The sequence below is a fragment of the Lacerta agilis genome, chromosome 2 (assembly GCF_009819535.1).
Source record: "Lacerta agilis isolate rLacAgi1 chromosome 2, rLacAgi1.pri, whole genome shotgun sequence".
NCBI classification, from domain to species: domain Eukaryota; kingdom Metazoa; phylum Chordata; class Lepidosauria; order Squamata; family Lacertidae; genus Lacerta; species Lacerta agilis.
Window position 1 is genome coordinate 28,003,423 of NC_046313.1, and position 25,149 is coordinate 28,028,571.

The 25,149-nt window shown below is 43.8% G+C and overlaps 2 protein-coding genes across 2 annotated transcripts; both read right to left on the reverse strand.

The window, feature by feature from the left end:
• Nucleotides 1–4,077: 4,077 nt before the first annotated feature.
• On the reverse strand, nt 4,078–14,133 carry LOC117040926 (autocrine proliferation repressor protein A-like). Its single transcript, XM_033139055.1, has 8 exons — nt 14,020–14,133; nt 12,278–12,407; nt 10,084–10,204; nt 9,562–9,697; nt 7,503–7,591; nt 6,496–6,574; nt 5,304–5,369; nt 4,078–4,430 (listed from the first exon to the last, which is right to left on the reverse strand). The coding sequence occupies exons 1-8, from the start codon at nt 14,122–14,124 to the stop codon at nt 4,311–4,313; spliced, it is 846 nt and encodes a 281-aa protein (XP_032994946.1). The 5' UTR covers nt 14,125–14,133; the 3' UTR covers nt 4,078–4,310.
• Nucleotides 14,134–14,147: 14 nt separating this feature from the next.
• Nucleotides 14,148–20,655, reverse strand: LOC117038993. Its single transcript, XM_033136020.1, has 5 exons — nt 20,225–20,655; nt 17,936–18,110; nt 17,048–17,096; nt 15,521–15,643; nt 14,148–14,366 (listed from the first exon to the last, which is right to left on the reverse strand). The coding sequence occupies exons 1-5, from the start codon at nt 20,406–20,408 to the stop codon at nt 14,148–14,150; spliced, it is 750 nt and encodes a 249-aa protein (XP_032991911.1). The 5' UTR covers nt 20,409–20,655.
• Between the last annotated feature and the right edge of the window lie 4,494 nt (nt 20,656–25,149).

Consider the following 25,149-nt stretch of genomic DNA (forward strand, 5'->3'; position numbering starts at 1 on the left):
GCCTCAGGTGCTTCAGGTCATGGTGGATGTTCTCCTGGAGACACCTAGTTTGGTTGTCCTAGGGGATTTTAACATCTATGCTGACACAACCTTACAATGGGCCGCTTGGGACTTCTTGGAAAGCATGGCCTCCATGGGGCTGTCCCTGAATAAGTTTGGCCCAACTCATAGTCGCGGACATGCCTTAGACCTGGTGTTCACCTCTATGGATGTGGGTGATCTGACACTAAGTAAAAGCGAAACAAAAGAAGTGCCATGGTCGAATCACTTCCTGGTGCAACTGGATTTCTCTGCGACCCTTCCCCTCTGCAGGGAGGTGGGACCGATTCAGATGGTCCGCCCCTGCCACTTAATGGATCCAAATGGTTTCCAGAGAGTGGTAGGGGCTGTCTTATCCCATGTTGATTGGCTCTCTGCTGATTCCCTGGTGGCCTGCTAGAATGCAGAGTTAACCAGGGCTATCGACTGTCTGGCTCCAAAGCACCCTCTCTGATCACATGGGGCCTGGATGGCTCCATGGTTTACCCCAGAGCTGAGGGCAATGAAACAATCGCTGAGGCAGCTAGAGTGCTGGTGGAGGAAAACTCATTCTGAATCAGACCAAAAATGGGTTAGAGTTCAACGTCGAGCCGACCAGGTGGCAATAGTGGCAGCAAAGAGGACCTTCTTCACTGCCTCTATTGCATCTGCAAAAGAACAACACCAGGAGACTCTTTCAGGTGGTTTGTAATCCTAACTGAACCACTGTCACCATTGGGGCCTGATGAGGACCCCAAGATCTCCTGCAATAATTTTGTTTTTTGCAGATAAAGTCACTCAGATTCGGAAAGAGGTAGACTCTACCGTGGGAGCAGGGTCAGGGCAAGAGAGAGCTAGAGTCCTGTCTAGTCAAGTTGCATGGGATAAATTCCAATCTGTTACCTCTGAGGATATGGACAGGTTGCTTGGACGAGTGAAACTGACCACTTGTCTACTTGAGCCTTGCCTATCCTGGCTCATAAAAGCGAGCTGGGAAGGGCTGGGTGATGGGCTCCACAGTGTGGTGAATGCTTCCCTCTGTGAAGGAGTCTTCTCAGACCTGCTTAAAGAAGCAGTTATCAAACTGTTTCTTTTAAAAAAAAAACGTATTTGGGCCTGGCCACTATGGCCAACTATTGCCCAATCTCAAAACTTCCATTCTTGGGCAAGCTGGTTGAGCAGGAGGTCGCTGAACAACTCCAGGCACACCTGGAAGATGCAGATCATTTGGATCCCTTCCCATCAAGATTCAGTCCCATCATGGGACTGAAACTGCCTTGGTCGTACTGGTCAATGATCTCTGGCAGGCTAGGGACAAAGGTGAATGCTGTTTCCTGGTTCTGCTGGATATCTCAGTGGCTTTTGAATCCATTGACCATGCTATCCTTCTGGACCATCTAGAGGAGTTGGGAGCTGGGGCCACTTTTATGCAGTGGTTCTGCTCCTTCCTCCTGGGCCATGTCCTAAGAGTGGTGTTGGGTGGTGAGTGTTCAGACCCCTGGGCTCTCACTTGTGGGGTGTCACAGAGCTCCGCTTTCCCTCATGCTTTCCAACTTCTATATTGGAAGCAGCTGGAAGAGATCATCCCAGTGGAAGCCGCTAAGAGAGATCATCAGGGTGGTTATGGCTGAGTGTTTACCAGCATGTGGATGATACTCAGCTCTACCTCTCTTTTAAATCAGAACCAGTGAAGGTAGTGAAGGTCCTGTGTGAGTGTCTGGAGGTGGTTGGAGGATGGATGAGGTTGAATCCTGACGAGACAGAAGTACTGTTTTGGGGGAGGGCAGGGGGCAGATGGGTGTGGGGGACTCCCTGGTCCTGAATGGGGTTACTGTGCCCCTGAAGGACCAGGTGTGCAACCTAAGAGTCATTTTGGACTCACAGCTGTCCATGGAGGCACAGGTCAGTTCTGTGTCCAAGGCAGCTGTCTACCACCTCCACCTAGTACACTGGCTGAGACCCTACTTGCCCACAGACTGTCTTGCCAGAGCGTTGCATGCTCTGGTTATCTCCCACTTGGACTACAGCAATGCGCTCTACGTGCGGCTACCTTGGAAGGTGACTTGGAAACTACAACTAATCCAGAAGGTGGCAGCTAGACTGGTGACTGGAAGTGGACGCTGGGACCATATAACACTGGTCCTAAATGATCTTCACTGGCTCCCAGTACGTTTCTGAGCACAATTCAAAGTGTTGGTACTGACCTTCAAAGCCCTAAACAGCCTCGGCCCAGTATACCTGAAGGAGCGTCTCCACCCCCATCATTCAGCCCGGACACAGAGGTCTTCCTCCAAGGGTCTTCTGGCAGTTCTCTTACTGCGAGAAGTGAAGTTATAGGGAACCAAGCAGAGGGCCTTCTTGGCAGTGGCGCCCTCCCTGTGGAATGCCCTCCCATAAGGTGTCAATGAGATAAATAACTGCACAACTTTTAGAATAAGTATGAAGGCAGCCCTGTATCAGGAGGTTTTTTAATGTTTGACATTTTAGTATGTTTTTATCTGTGCTGGAAGCCGCCCAGAGTGGCTGAGGGAACCCAGTCAGATGGGCAGGGGATGATGATGATGATGATGATTGCTCTGAGTTATTTAGATTGTTCATAGTGGAGAAACTTCTGTATGCTTTATGTATTTGCGAGAAGTGTTCCCCATTATACATACTTTTTTAAACCATTGCAATGGAGAAAAAAAACTTTTGTGGTGGGAGATATCACAATGACAGAGTTCTGAGTCATATCTCCTTGTTTAGGAGTGCACAATTAGACATGGTGGGGACAAACCAATTTCTTTTCATATATCTTCCCTGTCTGCATATAAAGAAGGGAGCAGCGTTAAAGAAGGGATATGCATAAACTCAGCTCCTCAAATATTTTATTAGGGAGCCAAAGGGAGCTCAGCCCCTAGGTGATGGCGCCTATGTCTTTTGACATGTGCTCAACTGCATATAGTAAACTCTCAAGCTAATATGCACATTCTCCAGTCAGTATGCATAGCCTCCAAGAAACAACCTTGTGTTCTATGTCTCTAGTGCAGAAATGTGCAATCTGGAACCCCTGGTCTGCTGGCTAATCTCACATGGGCCACAACATACCCACTCAGCTGATGAACACCCACCCCCACCGGCATCCCAGCAGAAATTAAGCTTGGGGGAAAGCTTGAGGTGAATCAACATTGGGATTGGAGGGGAGGGAAGAGTTAAGCAGCTGAGGAAGGGAAAAGAGGGCTGGGAGAGAAAGGGTGTGAAGTACGGATGTGGTACCACTCACTCCTCCAACAATCAGTGGGAGACTGTATGTTATGTGATGGTATACCTGGATGGCAAACTTTTGGCATGCTTGATCCTGATTTCTTTTGGGCTAGCAATTAGTCATGCACAAAAAATCTGAAGTGTTCTGCTTTTGCCGGAGTTTTACTATGTTCCTGGGACTCAATGTAATTTTCACTTATTTGGGAATCTCGTATCATATTGAATTTCCTCCTTGCAATACACATATGCCTTCAAAATTCCAGAAAATGTCACCAAGTGCGCAAATGCCAGAAACAAGCTATATTTGACAATGGAAAGAAAACAGCAAGATAGGAATAGGGCAATGGAAACCCTGCAGGTGATATTAAGGCATATTCGTGTTTTTAGTACTGTGTCCCCATTTAGCAGAATGGATTCTAAAGGCAGGCGATAATAGCTAGCCAAAGAAGTTAAGCTGTTGGTCTGGGCCTTGTGCAGAATTTGAACTCAGTCACTTTACATGACAGTTATAATTAATTACTTAGATCAGAGAATATTTAATCCCATTATGAGGTCAAACTGTCTTAAAAGTAAGATAAGGATTGTACTGTCTGCATAAAACGACCAGAAACTGGTACAGAGTTTCATTGAAGACTTATAAAGCATAGCTATATTCTTTATTTTGATCCAGGGCACTGGAAATCACAAAGGCACACTTTCCTGTGTCATATTTACTTGTTCATCATTCTATATAACCAGCCCTTTCCTCTCATGTCTGATATTATTCATACATCCACCCTACCCATTCCCCATTCCCCATTCCCCCATTCCCCCAACATCTGCTCCTTGGTTAGGTCTCCTGATCCTGAGTGACACCCTCACTAACCCCATGACACCAAGCTCCCTACCCCTGCACCTATTGCATTTTAGTTTAAGTGGGACCTGTCTGCTTTCTCTGCATGAGGTGCCTTCTCTGCCCACCCGCTTCTCTGCATTATTTTCCAAATGCCTCTTATGTCTTCCCTCATGGATGCTGTCAGCAACAGGAGCCACCGTGTCTCTGTAGCGTTTCACACCAGCTTCCCATAGCATCCTTCCCCCTTGCAGTCTGCACATGGAAAAGTGTCTGGGATGATTTGAACCTCTGAGGTGAAAACATGCTTATCGTTCTCAGGTCCTTTGAAAGTTACCTGGAAAAGAAATTGGAGTTCTGCTCAATATGTTGCTTTGCAGAGAGCTGAATGGAGCAAGATTAGGAGTTTATAGCACAGAGATATCAAAGAAATGATGCATGCATCTTACTGCAGATTTTAGGAGCTGTGCCTTACCGCAGAATAATTCGTTACCTATTTATACAGTTGCACAACAGTCTTGGAGTACTTACGGTAGTTTCAGTTAATATATGTATATTAAAGGGAATGTAAGTTCAACAGTTAATGTACATAAAACCCGACATTGTGCACATTCAGCAGCCTTCATGGAAAATGTACAGACCATGTTTCTATGAAGTAGAAATTGTGCACATTTCTTGGTCAATATGCATATTCTCTAATAAAGCTTGGGAAACCTGCCTATAGCATCTGAATTCTGTACATTGTTAGCCATTATGCTTCCCAACAGGCTTTGGGGGATGTGCATGTCATACTTGAATGTTTTACATTCTCTGGCCAATATGCATATTCTCCCATTTGTATGTATACTCTCCAAAAACATGCATGTTTTCCATCTCTTGTTCAATGTGTGTAATTCCCAACTGTTCTATCTGCTGTCTAATCTTATATGGCGCACAAAAAACCCTCCCACTGGTCAGCAGAGCAGCAGGAAAAGGGCAAGGGAGTCCAGATAAAGATTGTTTGTTTCTGAATGCCATTTCACTTTTCACCATTCTCACTTGTCCCCCAGTCAGCAGAACAGCAGCAGGAGGTTGCAGGAAAAGGAACGTTTTAACCCTCCCCTCCCTCTTCCACGATTCCAATGGAAAGTGCCTCCCCCTACGCTGCTATTAAGCTAAGGGAAAAGCTGTGCAAGAATGAGTCAGATACTCGACTAGAGATTATATTTACCTCAATAAAGAAAGCCTTCCATCCAAGTAATGGCTTTGACAATTCTGCTTTATAAACACCTGTTCCCTGCAAAGAGATCAGACAGAAGACGGTGCTGAGAAGCGAACATGTAATATTAAGAAATTATAGAATGTTCATTAGTGTGAATTTGGAGAAGAATGAGCTGAGGTTCCTGATTTGTGTCTTCCAAGGATAGGGAAGAGGGAACAGTTTTAGAGGATGACCACAGATGACATAGCCGTTCTTTCCAGGTGACTTTAAACCACTCTACGTATTTCCAATGGATATGACCCCCCAGCCTACTTTGTTACATAGAGTAGAATAGGTTCTCACTCCTGCATTAGATAAATCAGCTCTATCTAGCTGGCCCTTGGGATTATCTCCAGGACACACACACACCCCAAACCACACCCCTCACCAGCTGTGCTTTCCTCCCCCCTGGAATGTTTTCCCCTGACTAGAATGTGTCCTTGAATTCTGATAATACTTCTTGCTTGCTTGGATGGAGGATAGAGAAAGATGTTTGAGTGTGAAGAAACTAGGCTGCAGCACAATGGTAGAATTCACATTGATTGCTCTGTTGACTTTTGCCTTTGACCCTGGCCTCCACAAAGTTGTGCAGAAGAGAACGTGGCTTTCGGTCAGAAAGAAGTTCCTCACCCCTACTATGCGTGTAGAGACATACTCCCCACTACATTAGGGAGCTCTACTCCCTAGCATGGGTGATTTTACAACTGCAACATAAAGACAATGTTCTTCTGCTAGGTGCAGGGGAATGTTTTGGGTAACAGACATTTTATTTATTGGTTTGATTTATTTATTACAGATTCATTCAATTAATGTCTCACCCTTCCTCCTGAAGGAGCTCAGGGACTCTCCAGAATGGCCCTACTGTTCACATACTTAGTGGTGCATGTTAGGTTCTGCTCATCCAAAATGAAGCACCAGCTATGGCCTTTCTGGTGCCTGTTTTCACCACCCTTCGCAACCAACAGGTATCTGTGAGACACACCACACAGAAAGCCTAAACGAATGTGCTGATTTGCAAATCTTCAAATATTGAGGCAAATTCAATATCTGCAACAGAATTCCAACTTTAAAGGAAGACATTTATTTCCTATGAACGGCTTTTGTGTTTGTCTGTGTCTTTCTTCGCTTTGTGAAGAAACTAAGGAAATTCTAATCCTCTTACCACTTTATCAACCTTGCAATCAATCCAAAGTACAGGATTCACAATAATCAAGGAAAGCCTAAGTTGCCTGAAGTCTCGCCTGAGAATGAGAAGGGAAAGAAGAGATGTGGCATTAGCACAGAATAAATTGCTTTGTAGAGAAAAGTACTATCAACAATATATTATTTTTAGTTCACTGTTTGAGGCACAAGTAATCATGTTATTTATGGAAATTAAAGATACTGTTTATTATACAAGGTTACCCACCCATCAGGATGGTTCTCTAATATAGTCAACCTGATCCAAAAGGTTCCAGAGTATCCATAATAACCGACTCAGTGATTCCTTGTTAGTAGGATTTTTTTTTTGGGGGGGGAGTACAGGGCTCAATCTGCACTTTAAATATAAGGCAGTACCATACCACTTTAAACACCAATGCTCTCTCTTGCAATAACCCTGGGGGCCATAGTTTGTTAAGAGATCCCCATTGCCCTCACAGAGCTAGAATTTTCAAAGTGCTTTACCCATCAGTCTCTTTTCCGGAAAATTCTAGGAATTGTAACTCTGTGAAGGGAATATGGATCTCCTAACAACTCCCAGGACATTTAACAAACTACAACCCCCAGGATTCTTTGCCTGAGCTGTGTGTGGAGCCATTACAGTGGTACCTCGGGTTATAAACACTTCGGGTTACAAACTCCGCTAACCCGGTAGTAGTACCTCAGGTTAAGAACGGTTTCAGGTTAAGAACGGACCTCCGTCCGGAATGAATTAAGTTTGTAACCAGAGGTACCACTGTACTGTTTAAATTGGTATGATGCTGTTTTTAATGTGCAGTGCAGATGAGACCTAGAAGTTTGCAGTGATGCTCACTGCTGATAGAAGCCCAGTGGCTTGCTTGCTTTCAGGAAAATTTGGTAAGCTTTAAGAAAGACAATACCTCAGGGGCTTTTTTATATGTAACGTTGACTTTGTATATTATTCCATATATTAATGAATTATATAAGATATTTCTGAAAGAAGCCTACTTGTTGGTGAGCCATGTGTCAGCAAAGAAACATCGAGTTTTTAAAGGCTCCTGGTCTGTGTAGAGAGAGATAATGCCTTTGCCATTTGCCTAGAAAAAGAGAGAATAGCACAGAAACATCAAGTCTTCCTCCAGTTATCACCCATTCCTATTATCCTCCCAAACAGGAGGTGCAGAAAACAAATTTGTTTCCACAGCATATTTACTGTAATTCAACAGCAATCATTGCTTTAACTGGCTGTGTCATGCAATATGTGAGGTGAACCCAAATAGTTGCCAAATGCATAAAGGAAATAGAGAACCTTGAAGTTTTGTTTGCGTTTTCAGGCTACGATCAAATTCACCCTACATTTTTAGGTGTACAGCAAATATTTCTTTAAGCATACGACTAAAAATGCAATGTTGGAGTGAGACAAATGTGTGTATTATGCATGTATACTCATCAGGGCCAGGAGTAACTGCAGCTCATGTGAAGTGTTTATTCCTTGCAAACTGAGAAAAAAATTAATCAAAAACATCACACAAATGCACCAATACTTATCTGTACCACTCTCACCTGGCCTTTTTTTGCTGCACTGAACCACTATGTCTGTGTTAAATCACTATGACTAATTTTAATATTTTAAAGAGTGGGTACGCTTTTTAAAACTAGAATGATCAGCATCTTTTTGTCTGTATTATGGTTCAGTATCTGGAGAATGTTCGGAATGTAGCACTTGTTACAAATTGAGAGCCAGTATTACATCGTGGCCAGATTGCTGGATTTAAATCAGGAAGATACACTTCCCAATTCCTGCCCTGTTTAAGGAATGAGATTTAGGTTGGCTCCTTAATTACACACCACCTCTGCCTCTCAAAAGGAGCAAACAGATCTCCATCATATTTATGCACACTAATCTATACATATGGGAGGAACCTGTGTACCTGCTCAGTCTGTTATTCAGGTTTTAAATGTAAGTGTGTGATTCTAGGCCCCCAACCCTTTCTTCTTGGGTTTCTTCTTTATCTTAAAATGACACTTGAACCAAGCTCTTCAGATAGAGGACACCAGCAAACCAGAAGTAGGACTGCCTTCTCTAAAATTGAACACAGGGGCCCCCTAGTGATCTTGAGCCATTCTGTCTCTCCCTCCTCGCTTCCTCCCCTGTTTCTTGTGGGGAGATCTTTGCTCAGATTTCTCTCTCTCTCTCGGAAGGGGGGCAATTTTTAAAAAATGCATTTGTGTTAGTGGATGTTAGGCCAACACTTTCCCGTCACACCATTTCCACAATGAAAACCTCCTCTTTCAAAACTGCTTATTGAAAAGCAAACATTCAGATGGCCTGCACCTGTGGGGCTTAAAAGCAGATGGGCTAGTGTGGTTTCCATTCATGAGAACAGCCCGGTGAGAAATGATATAGCTGCCCGTACAGAGCATCACAACACCCATTGAAATCAATCCCATTGCACAGTTGTGTTTACATCTTCTCAATGGCAACAATGCCCACATACAAGAAATACAGAAAGCGAGATCCTCCCACAGTTTTCTCTTTGCCCCCCACCCAAAAGACCAAGCTGTTGTAAGGATAAATGCTGGAAGATCTACGCTCCCCTCAGTCTTCTTGAAGGAAGATGCTCTACCAGCTGAGCTATCCCAGTTATTGTTCCCATCATTTACTGGTAAAAGACAATATTAAGCAAGGCCTGTTTACGTATAATCATAACAACTTTCCTGCTTTCAGTATTTCTTTATTGTTAGTATTTTATTTTATTTCAAAATTCAAAGTTACATTTTGTCATGCAACAGTTGTAATCCTATTCTACAATATTAATGACTTCCTGTTCACCCAACCTCGATGTTTACAACCAAGATTGCAGCCAAATGAATTTTTAAATTCTGGTAGCTTCTTAAGAATCTTGAGCTTGCCCGAGTATCCTTAGTAAAGGACCACACTTAATTTTCATCTGTTAGGGACAACATTCATTCATGGCTTGGTCTCTAAATTATAGAACAAACTTCACGACTGAATTATTCAGTACAGTACTGAATTGGTACATAAAAGAAGACATGTATTCCTCACCTCAGACCTGTTCCAAGAAATTTGAGGCATGTTCAAATTCTGCATGGTGCTGAGATGAAAGGCTCTACACGACTCAAGGATAGATGCTTTATTCCACGGTAATAAAATTATATTGTGATTAGTGTTCGGGATGAATCTGCAGTGCAACAGAGAGGTTTTCGCAAAAATAGCTTCCTTGCAATAGACTAAGATAAAGCAATGACATGTTTCTTCTAATCACAGGAATTTGACTTTCCAGAGTTTTTCCTCCTTGGAAAGAATGCACACATATAAATATACAAAGAAAAAAATCATTGCATCATCATTCAAAGCCTATGTGAATTGTGCAGCAAAGATCTGGAGCTTTCTTCACTGGTACTATTGTTCAGATTACACAAGTTGGTTCACACAAAAGCTGAGGATCTGCTGTGCTTTCTCAGTATTGTCTCTCGTGTGGGGCTCAAGCCATCTGGTCATTGCCTTTAACCAGAGGAATGATCATTGAAAAGGACAGTCTGGTAATCTTTTGCAGCATGAACTCACCGGATATATTTCTTTCCTGGTAGGTCATCAAAGAAATAGTACGAGTTATCAGGCAGGAAGAAGTCATCTCCTGTTGATAAGATCATGAGCAGGGACCTACTTTGGTATCGTTCTTTATATACTGAGGATGGAAGAATTAAATGTTATTTTAATGGGCAACACATGCAATTCTCAAGTTGCTACTGCTTATTTACATCATCAAAGGCTGGTAAGATTGGAAAACAAGACAAATGGAGTAAAGATCACAAATCCCTAAAGAGCTGAAAACATTCACTGGGCAGGTGGGAAGAAAAATAGAATTGGAAAACATGTTTAAAAGCCTTCTTGTGGCAAACTAAGCCAATAGATCAAAGTCTAGATAGCAAATGTTGGTGATGCAGTGTTAGAAAGGGAGCTTTCCTTTGCATTAAAAAAAACTGTAGTAGGTTCGCCAGGTTATCAAGAAAGCAATGAGGTTCCTCTGGATGCTTTAAGAATTCAGTCTATGCATCAGGTCGGAGCCTGAGAGGAATGGCAACTTGAAAATCTTTCTGCTAGCTCTGGCTGACAGAAATGGTGGACACAAAAGATTAAAAATGGAGGACAGAAATACCAGTAGGCTACCTTTGTTCTGTTCCCCACCCCCCACACACCACTAAAGATTTAGAGAACTGAAAGCTGAGTAGCTATTATTAACTGTGAGAAGGAATTTGGCTTGAGATAACAGCTACAGTGGACTTGTCTCTCTTAAGGAGGAACATGAAGGTGGACTGAGTAGCTAATAATATCTGGCACATTAAAACTATCCAGTATGGATCTTGAGAGTCCCATGGACTGCAAGAAGATCAAACCTATCTATTCTTAAGGAAATCAGCCCCAAGTGCTCACTGGAAGGACAGATCCTGAAGCTGAGGTTCCAATACTTTGGCCACCTCATGAGAAGAGAAGACTCCCTGGAAAAGACCCTGATGTTGGGAAAGATGGAGGGCACAAGGAGAAGGGGATGACAGAGTACGAGATGGTTGGAAAGTGTTCTCGAAGCTACCAACATGAATCTGACCAAACTGCAGGAGGCAGTGGAAGACAGGAGTGCCTGGCGTGCTCTGGTCCATGGGGTCATTTATACCCCCCACTTCTGCAGCAATAGCTATTCCAAATCAAAGAGGGCTGTAAAGGTGAGGCTACTGCACTGAATTGTTCCTGGCAGCATCCTGGAACCCAGTGTGTCTAATGAAAAATAGATGTCCTGAGATCCTAAGGGTGAGCCCCTATCAAGACCCCCCAGTGCTGCATTCAGGGCCAGCAGAAGTTTCTGAAGGTTCTTTAAAGGCAGACGTAAGTTTAGGGTATTTCAGTGTCTGTGGGATTTTTACACCTTGTTCTTGGAAGTTTTCATGTATTGACACACACATTTAAATTAATATTTTGAGAGAAAATATACTTTGAAATGTATATTAATTTTTGTTTAAGTATGTATTTTGTTAGGAGAGAAGATAGAATACTGTTATAGGTAACAACATGCAACATTGATCACATATAGGTTTCCCCCATCCCTCTGTATGTAAGGATGCCTCCATATTCATCACAAACCAGAGGTGCCAACTTGAATAAAATATAGTGAGGGCCCAGGTAGACCCCGCCCCACATAATTGATCACATGACACAGTGTGTGTGTGTGTGCGCGCACACACACACACACACCATCTGAATGGTCATCAACTTTGTGGAGGCCCAGCCCCCTCAATTATTTTATTGTGGCGGAACCATGGCCCCTAGGAGTTGGCTCCTACTGTATGTCACAAACTCATAGTCTAAAGCCAGGATTTCACAGCTTGCTGCCATGCCTCAGATGAGGAAGGACCTAGTTTACAGGATTGAGGGAAAGTTTCCAAAGGGAAAGTGGAAAAGGGGAGAGGACTTGATCTGGTTGACCCATTCTTTATCCCACTGCATGACGACATACTTTTCAGTGTTCTCCGTTCGCAAATATTTCATCGTTTTCACATATTTGCACTATTCAACAACCCTCTGATCCTCACTCCTCAGAAGCACCATATGGCCCTTTAATTAAATGGACGTCATGCTCTTCAATGTATCTTACATGCGTTATAGTGCCACCAAAATTCCCCAGGGCTGCCCTTTCCCACTTATTCATCCCTTTCTTCTGCTACTATCTGATTCACCAGAGAAATCTGAGATGGTAGGAATTGCTCACCAAACGGATCAACATGTGAAGTTAATTCCTGGAACCGTGGAGTGTCCAACTGCCGAGTTATATTCATGACATAGAAATGATACAATGCAAATCCCCAGCCACAGTATGATCGGTATTCATGATGCCAGTTCTGTAGCAAAGAAGTCACAAATGAATTCTATGTGCACATAACAAGTGTCATATACAGTGGTACCTCGGGTTAAGAACTTAATTTGTTCTGGAGGTCTGTTCTTAACCTGAAACTGTTCTTAACCTGAAGACCACTTTAGCTAATGGGGCCGCCTGCTGCCGCTGCGCCACCAGAGAACAATTTCTGTTATTATCCTGAAGCAAAGTTCTTAACCCGAGGTACAGGTACTATTTCTGGGTTAGCGGAGTCTGTAACCTGAAGCGCCTGTAACCCGAGGTACCACTGTATTAAGAACCTTAAGTTCTATAGTATGGAGGACAAGATTTATTCAACTCTTTATAGCAGGGCTAAGCTCAGAGGCATACCTAGGGTCCCTTGTGCCCTTGCCAAGGAGCTAAATTGGTGCCCCCCGCAAAAAAATGTGAGAAGCAGGCAAGGTTGCCTGGACAGGAGGAAGGTGCCTTCTTAGGCCTAGATGGGGCACCCACAATGCTCTCTGCCTGGAAGTCACTGTAAGTGTGGGGCGTTCCAGGTGTCGTGGGAGGACTCCAACATCCGATGGATGATTCTTGTGCCCCATCCCCAGTTGGGCAGAGTTTGGTTTCACCTACCCCTAGGTACACTTCTGGCTAAGATGATAAACATGAAACAAAACATGCCAATAAGTTATCCCCTATTATTTACTTGGGTTTCAACATCACATTTGTGAGTTCAGCGGAGTGCCATCCCTTGGCAGCTTAAGGGGAAGCTTACATAGGCTAGCTTTAGCCTTTTAGTTTAAGTAATCCAGAATGTGTTAAGGCAGACTAGATTTTCCTGGCCTTTCCCCATTTTATCCCCCTTAAGACAACAATCACATAAACAGTATTGTATAATGTAAAAATAGCATTTACTCTGAATACTTGTTGAAGAGTATCAGATACAGCAGCTTTGTTCAGGCAGGCTTAAAATGGTAATTCAATTACTAAGACATATTTAATGTCTAGCTTAAAATGTAGTCTGATCTTGGAGCTCAGACTAAACAGATGTTTTCACATTGCTGGCAGAATGGAAAGAAACTGAAAGGAGGGTGTGCCAAGGCAGGTCGGAAAATATATAACTATGCCCTCCCCATGTCAGGGCACAGTGGGGGTATCTCTCACAGAGTTCTCTCTAGTAAGTTTACAAGAAAATTCTGTGAGTTTCAGCTGCTATCATCAGCCTATCTAGCAAAACATTAAATTATTGATTTGACTGCATTTTAAATATTCTACACTTTGTCCCCCCCACAGCCTCATAACCAAACAGCTGTTAACCAACCAATATTTGGGCCAGGATATTTGAAGGACCATTTTACCTCCAGAAATTTGCCCCCCTCCCCCTTTCAATCATTGTTGGGATTGCTCACTGTCCCTTGCCTTTAAAAGTATGGCTGATTAGGACACAGGACAGGGTCTTTGCAGCAGTGGTGCTGAGGCTGTGGAGTGCCCTTCCTCAGAAGCTTCATTGGCTCTCACACTTGTGGCCTTCCTGCAAATGGCCAACATATTCCTATTTGTACAGAGTACTATGAAGATGACTCAAGACTAAGTACACACAGCTATAGTGCACCATCCTGTGAACAGATACTCACCTTAACGATATTCAAAAGATCATAGACAATTGGAATAAATGACACAACTCTCTTGTCCACAGCTGCTGCTAGCCAGGTGGCCCAGCCACGCTGCAATAAAGACATAAAGCATAAAGATGCAGAGGTATTCAGTTCTCACTGGAGAGCCCAAACATGGCATATACAGGTGAAATGGGAATGAGCATGCATAGGGTTAATTCTGGTGTACTGGAAATCCAATACAGCACAGACTTGCAGTTCATACCTACCTTGGAGTAACCAGCCATTGTGAACTTTGTGATATTCATTGTTCCACCGGATTCTTTCAGCATTAAATCTGTTACAGTGTCCATGCCACGGACAGCTGCCTGCACACAAGAGAAATGGATTATAGTCTCTAGAATTTGAAGGAGATGCCTTTTGAGGCTTTTTTCTTTTTCATTCTTTTGGTCAGATGCCTCAATGCCTTTTCTTTTTTCCCCTCTGTTTTTCCTTTCTCTAATTTTCCTTTCTCTAATTTTTCTCTATTAAAGAATTTGAAGGAGATGCTTGCATTGGGTTCAACTATATCATTCTATCAGCATGACATAATTTAAGTGCCCTCAAAAGATGTTTCCTCTTCATGCCTTTAATATTATTCATCATTATTATTTATTAAATTTGTTAGCTGCTTTATCTTGCCCAGGGCAATGCAAAACGACTTAAAAGCAAACAGACAGACAATAAACCCCACATAGATACAAGAGGAAAGAGAAATACATTGGAAATATCCCACCCACTTTTAAAAGGCCCCAGATAGTTTAAGGCCAAAGGCCTGGTTATAGAGAAAAGCTTTTGCCTGGCACTTGTAGTGAAGGCACCAGGCAAGCCTCCCTGGGGAGAGAATTCCGCAAACGAGGAGCCACTGCAAAAAAGGCTCATTCTTGTGTTGCCAGCCTGCAGACCTCTAGTTCCAAAATCTTAATGGGAGATTGTAGCAGCAGAAAACAACTAAATTGCCTGCTCCCAAAACATAACTAGAATTTACTTAGCCATTCTGTAAAGGTGAAAACCTCAAGCAGGTATCCTTAATCCAAATACATTCAAATGCCGCCATGCCCCTGCTCTAACTTTCTCCTCCATGGGCCCATACATCTTCTGCCATGCCTCCTCTAGGCAACCACCACAAGTGCACCCTTGCATGGGCAAGTGGACACACACACACACACACACACACACACAACCACCACTGCAGGGGGCATGGGCATGTGGGAGGAATGCACCTGGAGCACAGGAGGCGATGTGCACCTGCAGAGGAGAAGGCACGGCCACGCCAGAGGCCGCCATCTCACCTCGCCTCATGGGTGGACCAGCTCCGCTGGATTCTGCGATGCGCAAGCCGATTTTAAAAAGTGAATGATATGTGCTCTGCAAATGTTACAGTAACTCTGCCAGCATTCAGGGGTTTCTGGAAACAATAAAGAATATTTCCCGGAATGTTGGCAGCATGTGCTTGCCAGCCAATACAGAAAGCCAGAGTTACCTTCACCATTGGAAACTGAATCAGCACATGTGGCTGCAAATTCTCGTCGCTCATGTATCTCCACCACGAACAAACAAGTGCAGCATTTTCAATGCTGTTCTTGCACATTTGCAAAGGGATTGTCTAGAAGCAAAATAAGAGAAAGATGAATGTGTTTTTGGGTTGATGCATCCCATCTGGACCCGTAGAACAGCCTGATAGGTCTGACTTAGTTCACAGAGAGGGGCACCAGGTGAAATAGGAAGGGAATTCGCTATCACTTGGGCAACGTAAGGCATCTGTTCAGTTCTGTTGATGGATGGGTTGTTCTGTTTAATGTTGCCAAACCTGTCCAACAGATGATACCTCCCCTACCCCCACAAAAAATCCTGCGTTTCTTTCATTTGCACATATATTTGAGCTAAACAGTCCTCAGTAACCATGACTGCAAATTGAAGAGGCACTGAACACAACCTTTAGGAACAGAGGTCCTGGTAAGGCACTGTCAAGTGGCTATCAACAAGCTATCAACATTCACAGGGCAGACACAGACATGGAAGGCAATTAGCTTTTTATTAGCAGAAAATGACAACATAGCAATGTTCCTGGTTCATCTTAGCTCAGTGGAGGTGGTGTTGAAACAAAGCTATAGGCACGCCCTTCCCCTTGTGACCTTTTACTCTGGATTCCACCCAAGCAGATAAAGGTGGTGTTGAATGGATAAGCTCCTCTGGGCCTGCCTGGCCCATTGCTCAGCAATGTGCATGACCCTCCAGCAGGCAGGGGAGAGGGGAAGAAGAATCAACAGAAGAAGCATGCACACTGTGACTCTCAGCCTCTAATCCTATCCTGGAATGCCCTGGTTCTCCTGACCCCTCCCCCTTGATTGCTCAAGTCTCCTGGTTCTTTCAGCTCCCAGCTCATCCCTTCTGCTGACTGCTCAGTGTCCCACCACCAGTCTCTGGCCCCTAAGGCATCATCTGCAGAGCCCTCCCTGGGGGGATCTTGGGCAGGTGGCTCCCAGCTCTCCTCTTCATCCAACCAGACTCTGCCACCCATAGGCCAGGATTGTTAAACTCCTAGTGATAAGGAGGCACAGTCGCCCCATGTACAACCCACTGGGAATGCAGTAGGAGTCCATGGCTCCAGTAAGTATCTGGGGAACAGGCTCCTGCTGCTCTCACCTTCACCTTCTCTAAGGAGGTGAGCCCCACATGACTAAGGAGGTGAGTCCCACATTTTAATTGTAGTATTTTGAACCACATCTATGAAAGAGATGGTTAATTCTTCACAGATTATGAATTGTAATTAGCTTATAAAGAAAGGTTATTGGACACACTGCATATTTATACTGGATTTTGCTCTGAGACTTCCCTCATTAGAGTGAAATTGGGGAAAGAGAATCTGTAGTAGAAGTTTCCAGTGGGAAAATGTGACAGCCACACCTGTTTCCCCATTTCCACCCACCCAACTGACTCCTGACTCTTACATGAGTTTGAAAGTCAGTGTGGGAAGTTCCCAGCATGGCTAAGATCCTAGAGCACTTACCTTGAAGGTGATTGGCTGGTTTCCAATCTGCCCCAAAAGTGCTGCACAGCTTCAGAGACAAAATGAAATATTAGTCAACAGCAGTAAATGTCGTGTGGCATCAACAGGCAATGATGCCAAAGAGACCAGAGTTAATAGCTCTGGGTTGCTTTGGAACAATCATAAAACTATGATTTTAACACTAAAATCAAGGCAAAGACAGAATTCAGGCAATATATCCGATCTTGTTTTAATATATACATATTTATTATGGGGCTGGGGAAAAGATGAACTAGGATATGTCTCTGGAACATAGAGAAACTGTCTAGAATACAGTGAACTGGAATAGTTATCTTCAGTCTTAGAACTTATTTTTCTCCTGCAAAAACACTCACAGGTTGCAAAATACATAATTTATTAATGTTTGTGGGATAACCAACATATTTAAGTCTGATGAAGGCATGAAGGGGTAAATACCACAGAGCAAACTGTCCTGCCACTTCTACTCACCATGGGAGGAACTAGGTATTCAAGGCTTTGTTCTCCCCCAGTCTACCTGAGAACCCCAATGTGTGTAAGCTGGTTGCTCCAGCTCGGACTACAGTGCTCTCATCAGCCACTCTTGAGTTCCTATAGCAATAATTTAGGAACCACTATATAGCTGCCTCATACAAATCCTGCTTTGCTTCAGAGAAGCCCCAAATCATTCTGAGGTATTCCTCCTCAGCTGGAGGGTTGTCCAAGTTTGATGTGCAACCCTCATTCCCCACCAGGGAAAGTATTTTCTCCAAGTACGTCTGCCTCGCAGTTCTCTATCCTTGTTGGGTTGCTAATTCCCTTAACAGTCGTAACAGAGCACAGCAGAGATGGTGCCATATTCATTGCTCAGAGGTCCCTCCAATTACTTACGACCCAGTCGATTTTGCTATATTGACAAGGTCATCAACAGTCAAATCTCGGTTACTAGATGGGTCATCATTTCTTCCTATCCCAAGCATCAGGAAACACGAGTTATTCATTTTTCGTTCCTTTGACACAACGATGATCAGCTCATGCCACCAAATTGGGTTAGACAATTCAGACTCTGAAAAGAGATACACAGAATCTATTCATTGGGGGATTTGGCCTCCATTCTCCCTCTGAAATACATTTTCCACCCAGGAGGCGTATTGGATATTTATCTATGTAGTAGCAGAAAAGTAACAAAATGGAAACAGAGTGTAAGAGAGTGTTTGGTATCTCCATCTTACATGTGTGAGTGAGTTCACCGCGATGACATGGCTCAGGAAGTGGGCTATGTTAGTAAGCTCTTGTGAACATTGCTGAGAGAGGTGGCTGTATAAAGAAACTTCTCTGAACACTGTGAGGAGGACCATGTTAATGTTTTCTCTCTCCCTCTCTGAATGAAGAAGACAGAAGTCTCTCTAAAATGAATAGACAGAAAGCAGTGCAGCAGTAAATGGGCTCTCTGAATGGGAGAACAGATTGCAAGACTGAATGAGAAACTGGCATGGTCTGGTATGGCAAAGTACAGGCAGAATGCAAAGCTGGAAGTGCGAAAGATACAGTATTTGACTTAAAGCAAGAAGCTGCATTATTTTTTTAAGTGAAGCTGAGACTATGCTTGGATAAGCATATATTTTGAGAGAGAGAGAGAGTGCATTATTTTATCCTCTGTTCTTCAAGTGAAAGCTTTTGAATATTTAAGGATTATATTGACCATGCTTTAATTCCTAAATGGGAGTCAGCCTTACATATGCTTTAGCTTCCTAGCTGCTAAATATTGCTACTTTGCAACATCCTTACGTCCCACGGTGCAGATCACACCAACCCAGCAGCCACCTCCCTGGATTAGGCTCCCTGTGGAAATGTCTTCCTCTGCCCACAGAGGATTTAAGAATCATATACTGTAATTAGAAAATCATTGTTTAATGTTTGGATCAGATATAAGGATTTGTTAGAAAGGAAAACACCTAGGTGGATCTCTCCATTGGAAGCCAAGGCTCAGAAAAAGCTTAATATGGAAACTAAGTGGTTGAAATATAGTGATTTGCTGATGGAAGTAGAGAACAAATTCAAATTAAAGTCATATGAACAACTTAAAGATAAGTTAAGTGATTGGTTACAGTATCATCAGATTAATGAAATGTTTAAAGCCGGTAATAAAAATACAGCTTTTCAGATAGATAAATCCAGATTGGAAACAGAATTGCTGGACACAAAGAGTAAAAATCTTTCTAGAATGTACAATTTATTGCTGGAATGGCATACGAAAGATGAACAAGGGAAATCAGTCATGATTGATTGGGCTAAGGATATGGGGCACAACATTGTGCTTAAGGATTGGGAGAGGTTGTGGAAAAAAGGTTACAAGTTTACGGCATGTACAGTGTTGAGGGAAAATATGATGAAAATGATGTATACATGGTATTTAACTCCTGTAAAACTTGCTAAAATGTATCATACATCAGATAATAAATGCTGGAAGTGTAAAGAGAAAGAAGGAACCTTTTATCATATGTGGTGGATGTGACCCAAGATAAAGGACTTCTGGGAAAGGATTTATAATGAAATGAAAAAGGTGTTAAACGACACTTTTACAAAGAAACCAGAGGCCTTTTTATTGGGGATCATAGGGGAAGAAATTCCCAAAAGGTATATTATTTTCTTTTTGTTTGCCACGATAGCAGCAAGAATTTTAATTGCCAAGAACTGGAAAAACCAACAGATACCAAGAGTAGAAGAATGGCAAATGAAGATGATAGGCTTTATGGAACTTGCCGAGCTAACAGTGAGACTACGCAACCAAGGAGAGGAAACGGTGCAGGAAGATTGGAAGAAATTCAGATGTTATTTGAAAAAGCATTGTAATATTTAAATTTTATATTCCTTAGGGAAGTAGTTATAGGTTTTCAGTAATGATATTGGAAGTGGATTTTATAAGATAAAATGTTATAAGGGACTAATTAAGGGTGATTGTTAGTCTTTGTAACTGCCAATGAAGATTGAAAATGAATTTCAGAAGGAGGAGACCGGGGTTAGTCACCCTAGAATGTTAAAGGAAAGATGTTAAAAATGTATAAGAAATTTGTGTGTTGTTTGTTTTTGTTTTGTTTGTATTTTTTCTTATAAAATGAATAAAAATATTTTTTTTTAAAGGAAATGTCTTCCTCTATATTTCAAAATTGCTGCTCTCACCGTTCAGCCACTTCAAGGAGGTCATGTTGAGGGTATAGATGGTCACATCAGGCCTGTCTTCCTTCTTTGTGACAGTGTAGTCATAGTGAGGGTCATACTGCTTGACGTAGTCATCCAGGGCCGTCTGCGCCCATCCAGAGGGCAGGCAGGTTGCCAGGAGGAGGAGAGAGAGAGCAGCATACATGGTCAAGCAGGTATAGTTGCCTTGAAAGAGGCACCTGCCTTTGTTCAGCAGCAGTTCTCCCACTTCAGATCACAGTTGCTCCCAGCAGTAAAGTTCCACAAGGCTTGGTGGTGGATGCCAAAGCTTTCATCTAGAGCTGTTCTCTCCATGAATGTCACAACAACTTTCTCCAGTATTTATACAAGTCTCATAGCAGGGAGGGCCCTGAATCACATGGCCAAGACAGCATTTATGCATATTGATCTAATGAGCGCGGGAAGTAATCCTGCCGGTTATTCTTCACTGACTTCCAGTCACAAAGCACCCTCCCACTTATCAGTTCAGGCCTTTAGCCAAACTTCTACAGTTTCACTTGGGACATTGGTTCACCTTCCCTTTGCACTTTTTGAAAAAGAGCATTTTGAAATGGTAAAATGACATCTTCCAGTAAACAACTCACAGCTTGCTTTTTAGAACTGAGCGGGAAATGTTTTGAGAAACTAATTAGCAGCAAATGTTCCTCCTTACCTGAAGTGGTGGTAGTCCAGCCTTTACTTACTTGATCTGCTCAGCAGATCTCAGTGGAGAAGCTGGTATAATATGGGCTGGTTTACTGACCGAACCCAAACAGTACTCACTAATTGTTCCTCATCAGCTTGGGAAAGGGTGACAAGTGGAAAGCCATAAGGTTCTGTCCTAGGTCCATTGTTGTTCAAATTTGCAGATGGCACCTACTGGGAGGGTTGCTAATGCTGCAGAAGACAGAATCGGGATTCAAGATGACCATAACAGATTGGAGAACTGGGCCCAAACTAATGTAATGAATTTAAATAGGGGCAAATGTAAGGTTCTGCACTTATACAGAAAGAACCGGTTGTACCGGTCTTGCCAACAGTACGTGTGAAAAGAATCTAGTAGTCTTAGCAGACCACAAGCTTAACATGAGTCAACAGCGTGATGCAGCAGCAGAAAAAGCTAGTGCTACTCAACAGAAGTATAGTGTCCCGATCAAAGGTTGGCATCCGGGGGTCGAACGGCCAGCTGGCTAGCCCCCAGCTGGTTTGTCTCTTTCCAGCCGTCACACTGTGAAGACCCCTCAACCTCTGGTGCAGCATAAATCAGTGACCCAAGTCTGCTGACATGGGGACACTTTACTTAGCAGAGCAAACTACGCAACAAAAAGAGGCTTGTGGCTTGTGAAGACATACTAGCAAACTATGGATTTATTATCATAAATCAGAAACAAAGAAACATGTCGTCTCGTTCCTTGCAGTCTCTTCCGAGAGAGAGAATAAATCAAAAGCAACAAAAACACAACGGAAGTTCCGCTTGCGCCAGCAAACAGTGCTGGAATGTAAACAGACATGTGGCATGTAACAATCCCACGTCTGTAACTAAAGGTGGAATGGGAAAATTCCAACAAGTAATAGTACCACTCTATTCTGCCTTGGTCAGACCATGCCAGGCTGTGCCCATTTCTGGGTGCCACAATTTAAGAAGGATATTGACAAGCTGAAATGTGTGCAGAGGAAAGTGACCAAGATGATCAGGGTCTAGAAACCAAGCCATATGAGGAATAGTTGATGAAGTTGGGTATGTTTTGCCTGGAAAAGAGGAGACTGAGAGGAGACACCAGGCCTCCTCCTCCTGCTGCTGCCAATGCGGGAGGGCCAAAGGAACCTCAGCCTCTAGGAGTTGGCTCCTATGTGTGTGTGAGTTGCTTTGAACATTGTAAAATCTGAACATTTTAAATAAAATGAACGGAGATACAAGAAATATAGGTATGTTGACACTGCTTCTTCCCATTCATTTTCTGGTAAATTTCCCCTTCCGTTTCCTTTTGGGGGGGGAGTGGTGACAATTTCCTTCTCCATAATGGACCTCTCCAGCATTTGAGAAGGGGAGACTTTATGTGTCTCCTCTTCTTAACCAAGGAGGCAGTTTTGGTGCCGCTCTATCCCTTGAGCCACTGTCTCATCTCTGTGGTTCCTCCCCCTCCTGCTCCAGGTCCTCCAGCTTGTGCCTTACCCAGCGTGCACTGCAGCAGAAGAGAGTGTTGACAATAACAAACAGCGGTAGCGAGGGCTGCATGTAAAGTGAGCAGGGGGGCCAGAATCCCTGGTTGTATTGCTTCTCTCCCCCAAGACCATGGGCAGCAAATATGGGGGGGCCATTGGGGCCAATCCCCCCAAAAAATCCAAATCAGAGTGCCAGCCCCCCAACTTCTGTGACAGCTGTGTGCGCATACTGCAGGGCATGCATGGTACATTGACGTCATGTGTCCCTGTACCCCTTCAGTAACGGGGGGCAAGGTGGCACACGTGTCCCTATCTGTGAGTCGTACCACTGCTGACATCCTTCCCACTCCATCCTCCAGGTGGCAGTGCCTGAGGCTGCCCTGTGGATCCACAGTGAAGGGGTGGAGCAGACTGTTACTGTAAATGGGTTAGTTGTTACTGTAAATAAACCACAACTCCTGTGTTTGGGTTGGGTTGGGTTTAATTAGCTCTAATCTGACATGATGACTGAAATAGGATAGGTGCTGGGCATAAAATAACTTCATTAAAAGTTATTTCCTGAAACTTTCCCTAATTTCCTCTTCTTGAACAGCATTCTTGTTCAGTTGTTAGTTAGGCAAACAAACATTTCCCCACCACACACACACACACACCATTTACCCCTCACCAACCTCCTTGCCACTCTCCCATGGCAACCCCCTGGACAATGCACTTCCCACTCCCACACATTATTCCACATTTTTTGAAGCCTTGCCCTTCCCTGTCCCAACCTTATAATTGCATAACTGAGGGGGTCCACTTACTTCAGAATTTTCTCCTTTGATTGACATACAACTTCAAAACACAATGAAATGGCACCAAGTTTTTTTAAAAAATACCTGTAAGAATACCTACCTGGCAAAAATCATGTTATCTTTATCAAATGTGGAGACAGGGGCGCAGCAAGGGTGGGGCATTGGGGGCGGTCTGACCTGTGTTCCACCCTGGGGGGGGGGACACTTGGGGCCCTGTTCCCGCGATCCGCGACTCCCAAGCTGAGCCCAAAAACCTTGTTCGGCGTGTCGGGCTCGCTGGGTCGCTGACCCACTGGCCCACCCCTCACCTCTGCCCAGGGCCCAGCAGCAGGAAGGGAGAGTGTGTGCCGGCCGAGAGAGCAAGCCGAACCCCGACGCGCCAAGCGAGGTTTTTGCCAGGCAGCGGGGCCGGCTTACTCTCTTGGCCGGCATGTGCTCTCCCTTCCTGCTGCTGGGCCCTGGGCAGAGCTGAGGGGCGGGCCAGTGAGGGGCGTCACGCCAGCCACAAGCGTGACGGCGCCTCGCTGGCCCACCCTCGCCTCTGTAGCACATGCACCATTTGTCCTGATGCATGCTGTGGAGCGATGCCCTGCCCCTGGGGGTGCCTCCATGTTTGCCACCCCAGGCAGCCAAGCGGCTCCATTCGCCACTGTGTGGAGATTTGAATGGTGACCTGGATGAACAAAAGGGTTGTATGGAGGGGGACTCATTCAGGATTCACATTTAAACAGTGCAGCATTTTTAGGCAAGGCAGATAGATAGATGATAGATAGATAGATAGATAGATAGATAGATAGATAGATAGATAGATAGATGAGAGAGAGAGAGAGAGAGAGAGAGAGAGAGAGAGAGAGAATTTTTCTTATGATCCTAAATCTGGGGATTGTATTTTATCCATTAATACAGATAGCTTTGTTTCCCTTGCTTTGTTGCTTTTTAAAATAAAATCACCACGCCATTCTTTCTTCTGTCTTGCCAGCATGCTCTCTACAAACACTTTGCCTCACTGTGCTGAGACTTCCTTTGCATCCTCACCAATCCCACACCCCACATTTGCTCAACCCATCACCTAGCTTATTTTAAGCATTTTTATGTCCACCCCTCCTACTGCCTGCTTTTTTGAGTGCCTCTCATGCCTCCGGATCAGGGGTGATTACAGCAGCAAGGGCTGGAGGGTGCACAGCATTGCTCCTCTCCTTGCAATCCACGCATGGATAAGTTTTAATATTATTAATATTATTAAGATGACTACACACCTCTTCTCAGAAAACTTAGTAACCATGGGCCATTTAAATAATATCAGCATACAGCAGAACTTTTTCTGAAAGGGATAATAGTGTGTGAGTTTGGCTGGCTTGCTCATTGTGGCTTCGTACACACTGTTCATTCACCTGAAGGGCTGAAGATTGCACCAGTGTGGGATGAGCAGGGCCATGCCTAATATTAGCTAAACTGAGGCACCTGTAGATATGCAAAGGCAGGAAGTGAGCAACTCTATGTCTGCTATGCATACTCGTAAACAAGTCTCCATAACTTGATGCTGACACTTATTTTATGAAAAATGCATCAAAACATTTCAATCCAAGCTAAGCAACACTTTACAGTGGTACCTCAGGTTACAGACGCTTCAGGTTACAGACTCCACTAACCCAGAAATAGTACCCCGGGTTAAGAACTTTGCTTCAGGGTGAGAACAGAAATCGTGTGGCGGCAGCGGGAGGCCCCATTAGCTAAAGTGGTACTTCAGGTTAAGAACAGTTTCAGTTTAAGAACGGACCCCCGGAACGAATTAAGTTCTTAACCCGAGGTACCACTGTATTTCTTTATCCAACCTAAGTAGCGCTTTATTTGTGAATGATGTGATACCAGTTTGTGGACAAATTACATTAAGGAGACATTTAACAAATGCGAGGGATAAGGTCGCATAGCATCCTAAGATGGTGTTTTAAA

Coding starts and splice junctions, on each gene's coding strand:
- LOC117040926 (XM_033139055.1), bottom strand. CDS start 14,124: ATGTCTTTATTGCAGCGTGGCTGGGCCACCTGGCTAGCAGCAGCTGTG. Junction 12,408..14,019: donor ATCTTTTGAATATCGTTAAG/GTGAGTATCTGT, acceptor TCTTTGCTACAG/AACTGGCATCATGAATACCG. Junction 5,370..6,495: donor ATTGCAAGGTTGATAAAGTG/GTAAGAGGATTA, acceptor ATCTCTTTGCAG/GGAACAGGTGTTTATAAAGC.
- LOC117038993 (XM_033136020.1), bottom strand. CDS start 20,408: ATGTATGCTGCTCTCTCTCTCCTCCTCCTGGCAACCTGCCTGCCCTCT. Junction 17,097..17,935: donor ATAGCAAAATCGACTGGGTC/GTAAGTAATTGG, acceptor TTGTCTCTGAAG/CTGTGCAGCACTTTTGGGGC. Junction 15,644..17,047: donor ACCAGCCAATCACCTTCAAG/GTAAGTGCTCTA, acceptor TTTTGCTTCTAG/ACAATCCCTTTGCAAATGTG.